This window comes from Octopus bimaculoides, chromosome 20 (genome assembly GCF_001194135.2).
Source record: "Octopus bimaculoides isolate UCB-OBI-ISO-001 chromosome 20, ASM119413v2, whole genome shotgun sequence".
In the NCBI taxonomy this organism is placed as follows: Eukaryota; Metazoa; Mollusca; class Cephalopoda; order Octopoda; family Octopodidae; genus Octopus; species Octopus bimaculoides.
Window position 1 is genome coordinate 40814950 of NC_069000.1, and position 7456 is coordinate 40822405.

At 37.4% G+C, this 7456-nt stretch overlaps 1 protein-coding gene across 2 annotated transcripts in view; it reads right to left on the bottom strand.

Moving 5' to 3' along the window:
- Window positions 1–212: 212 nt before the first annotated feature.
- Window positions 213–7456, bottom strand: part of LOC106877964 (zinc finger protein 846) — a 35700-nt gene continuing 28456 nt past the window's right edge. For both annotated transcript variants that reach the window (XM_014927042.2, XM_014927041.2), the window contains exon 2: window positions 213–3003. In XM_014927042.2, the coding sequence (XP_014782528.1) occupies window positions 613–2886 (2274 nt within the window). In that variant the 5' untranslated portion in view covers window positions 2887–3003 and the 3' untranslated portion in view covers window positions 213–612. The remainder of the gene's footprint in view (window positions 3004–7456) is intronic.

Consider the following 7456-nt stretch of genomic DNA (forward strand, 5'->3'; position numbering starts at 1 on the left):
ATACACATAAATATATATGTATATATATATATACATATATATTTATGTGTATGTGTGTGTTTGTGTGTGTGTGTATAGTATTTTAGCACACAATGCTTTGTTGAAAAATCAACTGTATAAAAATATCAGAGCATTGTAAAAACTCAACATTAAACTTGTTAATCAAATATAGTGTCACCTTTTCAACACTATACTCACAAATACATGCACACATGTGTAGACAATTGCTTACCCCATTATAGGGTTGAGGTGCTACTGAAATCTGCACACAACTTTATTGGAAGTTATTTTTACTGTTTTCATCTTTCTCTTTCTTATTTTTCTTCAATAGAATCGGGTATCAACTCTTGCCTACCACAGACTTGCAGACACTTTTTTTTCTGATTGAGGCAGAATTCACAGAATAAAAATATATATAAAGGAAATGTAAATAGAACTCTATTTAAATATCAATATTTTTTTTACAACAAAACTTTACTTATTCATTCCAAGCAATAAATATGCTTATGTTTTTTTCCCCTTTTTATATAATTCTCATTCCAAACACCACTCTAAGGTTTGGAAATTAAAGGGCAGGGAGCAAATGTTGTTCTAAATGGATTGTGTGAAGCCTTAGGACAAGTATCCTAATGGTTTCATCATGTCTCCGGTTTTAGACATTTTAGGACAGACTGAAGAATTTGATTTAACATTCATGTTCAAAGTGGACATATTGTGTTCATGGTGATGGCGGTGGTGATGGTGGTGGTGATGGTGGTGGTGGTGGTGATGACCCATGGATGATGTCATGCCCATATGTATTGGCCTTGTGAAGGGAGGCACATCAGAATTAGGGAGGGCCAGATGTGTTAAACTGTTCTGCTTGGTTTGTGGTACTTCATATTCAGCATTGTATGCAGTCTGTTGGATTTCGTTAGCTTTCTCACATTCCTTGGCATGTTTTGGCAAAGAAAGCTCAGAGAACATCAAAGAGCAGTATGCACAGTGAAAAGATCTTAGTTTCTGGAAGTTTTTAACATGAATATACAGGAATTTAGTTTTACTAAAGGCCATTCCGCAATGACTGCATTTATATAATTTGGGCACTGTTGAATCTTCATTTTCCATTTCTGCTAGAGTTTGACAATCCTCTTCGTCTGAACATGAAACATTCCAAGAATGTTCCTCATTTGGGATTCTGTTTGAATTTTGATGGTTCAACTTGGCATGAGTGGTGGAATTGTTTGTAAGTTTATTTGACTCCATTAACATCTCTATGTGTCTGTCTCCATCCATTAAAGAAGATCTTGATGTTTCTAGCCCTGCTATTTTATCATCTTTTCCAGAGTGCATCTGCTGCTTTTCATTGGAAGATGAAAGCTCTAAAAGACTCTGGGTTAAGCTGAATGAGCTTCCAAGATTCAACTGGTGGTCATCTACATGTTTTTCCAGGGCAGCAATATCAGAGAATATTTGCTGACAATGAGAACATTCATAGGGCTTGTATCGGCTCACATCAAGCAAGTGGAGGAGATATTTAATTTTCGTGTACAACGTCTTATTACAGTGCTTACAGTGAAAGGGTTTCTCTCCAAGATGGGTCTTCCAATGACGTGTGCATGTAGGTTTAGTAGCAAAGTCTTCATAACACAATTCACAACGGAATGGTTTTTTTGTATGCTTCCTTTCGTGGCTAACAAGAGCATCTGATGACAGAAACACTTTACAACAAATATTGCAACTATATGACTTTCCTGGGTTACGCCAAGCAACTGGCGACGAAGCAGATATTGATAAGTTGTAATGTGCTTTGCGATGCACAGCCAAACTGCTAGACGTTGAAAATAGTTTGAAGCAATGTTCACACTGGTGTCGCTTCTCCCCTGTATGGGATCGTGTGTGCACACCAAGACTACTGGAAGTGGTGAAGCATTTTTCACAATATACACATTTGTAGGGTCTTTCGCCAGTGTGAGATCGTAAATGCACAGTGAGACTGCCAGACGTGATAAACATCTTGTCGCAGAATTTGCACTGGAAACGCTTCTCTCCCGTGTGAGTCTTGATGTGCACAAGAAGACTTCCAGAGGTTGTGAAAAGTTTTTCACAAAACTTGCACTGGTAATTCTTCTCACCTGTATGGGAACGAAGATGCACTAGAAGACTGCCGGAAGTTGTGAAGAACTTCTCGCACAGATCACATCGATATCTTTTCTCCCCTGTATGCGTACGTTTGTGCACTAAAAGACTTCCCGATGTGGAGAACATCTTGTGACAGGTCTCACATTCATAGCTTTTTTCACCTGTGTGTGTACGAAGGTGTATGTTCAAACTACTAGCAGTTGACAAAAGCTTCTCGCAAACGTTACATTTAAATGTCATCCCATAATGGGTCTTGAGATGCCTTGTTAATTGAGCAGATTTTGAAAATGTCTTCTGACAATAGTCACACTGAATAGATCCATAATGTATAGTGCCAAGCATAGAATGGCATTTCATATGACGCTGCAACAGGATTGGTTGTGAAAAGATTTTCTGGCAATATTTACATCTGATTGGATTCTCTTTCATATCATAATGTCTGCTGCCGTGTTGACTATTGGAAGTTGGGATGTTCTTGTACATATGTTCATTAGCAATATTACTGCCAGAATCCATCATTCTTTTGTGAACAAACCCTTGCTCAGAGAGTGGCAGCAGCATATCACTGTTTACTTCTGAGTGGCTCACACCACCTTCAAGCCACTTCCTTCGTTGATTGTCCAACATTGGAGTTGTGGATCCAATATGTTCACGGAAATTTATTGAACTGTCATTGTACATACTGTGATCTGGGAAATTATGATCACTTGGCACAGAATTGCTTGTATCGTTTAGAGGAGGCACTGACACTTCACACTCAGCCATCTTGGTTAGAAAAACGGAAATTGGATCAATATTTAAACAGAGTTCATTTCACAGATTTATTAAAGTTCTTTGAAGTTTCATAACAAATCATTGTTGATGTCAGCTGACTGCAAAATCCTGAAATTAGAAAAAAAAATTAAAATATAATAATAATAATAATAATAATAAATAATAATAATAATAAATAATAATAATAATAATAATAATAATAATAATAATAATGATGATAATAAAACAAGAAGAAGAGCATGACTGTTATTGGTAATAAATAGAGATTGACTGTTTATTAAAATGAAAATGAAATGAATGAACAATATTTCAACATCCTGTGAGTCTTTTACAAGTTCAAAATATAAAATGAAATTAAATTCAAAGATAGGAAACACTGAAACATTCAAAATTAAACCAGAATAACTGTGTTTCTTTCCAAGTAAAACAACATCATCAGTCTTCGGTCTTTCACAAAAGGTAGCAGAGAGAAAGTAATAATAATAATAATAATAATAATCCTTTCTACTATAACTACAAGGCCTGAAATTTGGGGTAGGTGGATAGTCGATTACATTGACCCCAGTACTCAACTGGTACTTAGTTTATCAACCTCGAAAGGATTCATTGCAAAGTGTGGAGTTGGATAGGTAGGGGAGGTAATGAAGAGTAAGTGGAGACTACAGAGATTTGACAGGGTTGATGTAGTGAATTGTGGCTGGCTAAAAGGTGGAGCGGGTGAAGAGTAGTAGAATAGCAATGATGGTTTCACATTTTGGTGACAGGTCCAGCTTTTGAGGAGAGAGGGAAGTTGATTACACTGACCCCACCCTCCACCAGTACTTGACTGATTCTGATTTTATTGACACCAAAAGGATGGTGGACTCTGAATTTAGAATGTAAAGATGGATGAAATACAGCTGAGCATTTTGTCTAGTGTGCTAATGGTTCTGCCAGCTTGACACCTTAGTAGAATAGTAACAATGGTGCAGTAGAGAGAGAGAGAGAGAGACAGACAGACAGACAGACAGACAGACAGACAGACAGACAGACAGACAGACAGAGAAAGATATGATGAGTGACTGGATAGGCTACTAGAGTGTGAAGGGGGAGAGGTAGGTGTTTAACATAGGAAGAGCGAGATGACTTGATGGTTCAAGAGTTGGGGTCAATGTAGAATGTGGTTGGAGAGAACAGTGTTAAAGATGAAGTGTTAAAGATTGTGCGAAACGGTTCCAGGTAGTGAGCAAGGTTGATGGTATCAAGGAAAAGCAGTAGTTAGAGAGATGAAGGGTGGTGGAAGTGTTTTGATAGGGAGTTAAGCAATTGGTTCATTTGTGAATATATACAGGTATTTCTAGGAAGTTTTATTGTTGTTTAGTGTGACCATCAGCATCATCGTTTAACGTCCGCCTTCCACGCCAACCACTCCGAGAGTGTAGTGGGTGCTTTTACATGCCACCGGCACGAAGGCCAGTCAGGAGGTACTGGCAACGGCCACACTCGAAATGGTGTATTTTACGTGCCACCTGCACAAGAGCCAGTCCAGCAGTACTGGCAACGAACTCGCTCGAATGTCTTTTCACATGCCACTGGCACAAGTGCCAGGAAGACGACGTTGGTAACGGTCACGAATCCCATATTCTGGAATTTTTTACTCTTTACATCGAAGCAATTTTCTCTAAAGGAACATTACTATCAATAGTATAAAAAAATGTTTAATTGCAAGTTGAGTAGATGACAGGTGGAGTAGGGAAGGGGGAGTGAGGTGGCAGGTGAGGTAGCAAGGTATAGTGTAGTGGTGAGGTTGCTGCAGACATCAGTGCAGCAGTAGAGCAGTTTTGCTGAACAAATAAAAAGATCAGCCACAGATAAGTGTAGAGCTGCAGGAGATAGTAGAGAAGAAGTAACACAAAACAAAAACCGAATAATATTTAGTTGAAAGCAACATCAGAAATCAACAACAACTTCTTGCATTGGTACAAGGTTTATGGGTTAAAGGTGACTAAATTTACCCCTTAGCCCTTTCGATACTATATTTCCGCTGAAACAAACTACCTTACTTCCAAATAACTTAAAAAGTAATGAAGAATTTAATAAAATAAATTTGCTCTTATTTATTTGGTGCTTGGAATTTAAATTAAAATGAAATTTTAATGGAAAAGTGCAAGTTTAGATTGTTTTAAAACAGGAAGATTGTATTATATCTAGAACCAACGACAGTTTCAGGTGGGTTGATATTCTTTTCTACTCTAGGTACAAGGCCCGAAATTTTTGGGGTGGGGGCCCAGTTGATTAGATCGACCCCAGTACGCAACTGGTACTTAATTTATCACCTCCGAAAGGATGAAAGGCAAAGTCGACCTCGGTGGAATTTGAACTCAGAACATTAAAACAGACGAAATACTGCTAAGTATTTCGCCAGGCATGCTAACAGTTCTGCCAGCTCAAATAACAATAATGATAAGTTTCAGGTGGGTTGATATTAAAATGGTTAAAATATGACTGGTACTTAATTGTAAGTTTTGGTAGGATTTAGACTCACAATAAAGAGCACCAGAACTAAATATTGTAAACATAAATAGTCTGTTTGTTGTGTCACCTTTTCTATTAAACCACAGCCTCAAAAGTAATTGTTTTGAATTGGGATGCAAGGTTAATAATTGTGAAGGAGGCAAGGTTAGTCAAATACATCCACCCTTAGAACTTGACTGGTACTTTATTGATGCCAAAAGGATGAAAACAAATATTTCCAACAGAAATAGTTAAAAGAAATACTACAAGGCATTTTAGTACACCTCAATAATAATAATAATGCTCCTTTCTTCTATAGGCACAAGGCCTGAAATTTTGTGGGAGAGGGGACTAGTTGATTACATAGACCCCAATTTTCCACTGGTACTTAATTTACTGACCCTGGAAGGATGTAAGGCAAAGTCAACCTCAATGGAATTCGAACTCAGAGTGTGAAGATGGATGAAATGTCACTAAGTATTTTACCTTGTGTACTAACGATTCTGTAAGTTCACCATCTTAGTAATAATTATAATAATAATCTTTTCTACTATAGGCACAAGGCCTGAAACTTTGGGGATGGGGGACAGTCAATTACATCGACCCCAGTGCAAAACTGATACTTATTTAATTGACCCCGAAAGGATGATGAGCAAAGTCAACCCCAGCAGAATCTGAACTCAGAACACAGTGACTGGCGAAATACCGCAAAGCATTTCATCGAGCGTGCTAATGATTCTACCAGCTCACTACCTTAATAATAAAAATAAGAATGATGATTTCGAATTTTGGCACGAGGCCAGCAAGTTTGGGGGAGGGGTAAGTCAATTAGATCGCCCCCAATGCGTAAGTGGTACTTATTTTATCGACCCTGAAAGGATGAGAGGCAAAGCTGACCTCGGTCGAATTTGAACTCAGAATGTAAAGAGACGAAATACTGCTAAGCATTTTGCCCAGTAACAATTAGAAAGACAACAATGGTGATGGTGGTGATGATGATGATAATCACTGCCTTCTTAATAATGATAATAATGATAATAATAATAATAATAATAATAATAATTCTTTCTACTATAAGCACAAGGCCTGAAATTTTGGGGACAGAGGGTTAGTCGATTACATCAACTCTAGAGCTCAACTGGTATTTATTTTATTGACCCTGAGAAGGTGAATGGACTCAATGTATAAAACAAAATAAATGCTGCTAAGCATTTTGTCCAGAATGCTAATGATTCTGCTAACTCACAAACCTTCTCAGTAATAATAATGATAATGATAATAATAATAATAATAATAATAATAATAATAATAAGGATGATGTTTCCAAACACAGGCACAAGGTCACACATTTGCAGTGGTAACAGAGGAGACAGGTGTGGTGGGTGATAGAGTTGTTTACAGAATAAATATCACAGTGTCATCTGCATGGAGTAAACAATATCTAATTTAGTTTTATCGGAGTGGTTGGTACTACACTCTTGGAGTGGTTGGTGTTAAGAAGGGCATCCAGCTGTAGAAACTCTGCCAAATCAGATTGGAGCCTGGTGTAGCCATCTGGTTCACCAGTCCTCAGTCAAATCGTCCAACCCATGCTAGCATGGAAAGCGGACGTTAAATGATGATGATGATGATGATGAAATTTATTTAATGCAGAAAGTTTACACACACACACATGTTCTTTTACTTGTTTCAGTCATTTTGACTGTGGCCATGTTGGAGCATCGCCTTAAAGGCTTTTTAAATCAAAGAAATTGACTCCAGAACTTATTCCGTGTAAGCCTAGCAGCTATTCTATTTTGATTGAACCACAAAGTTATGGGGACGTAAACACACCAACCTTGGTTGTCAAGTGATGGGGGTGGGGGAATAAACAAACACACACACACACACATATATATATATATATATATATATATACAGATATAGGGCAGGGAATTGCCAATTAGTTAATAAAATTAATAATTAACAATTTTGCCAAGTAGTTCAGTATGCAAAAAAACCTTTATCGGTAAACCATTTACAATTATAAACATATAGGGATCAGCATGCTGATCCTTATATGTTTATA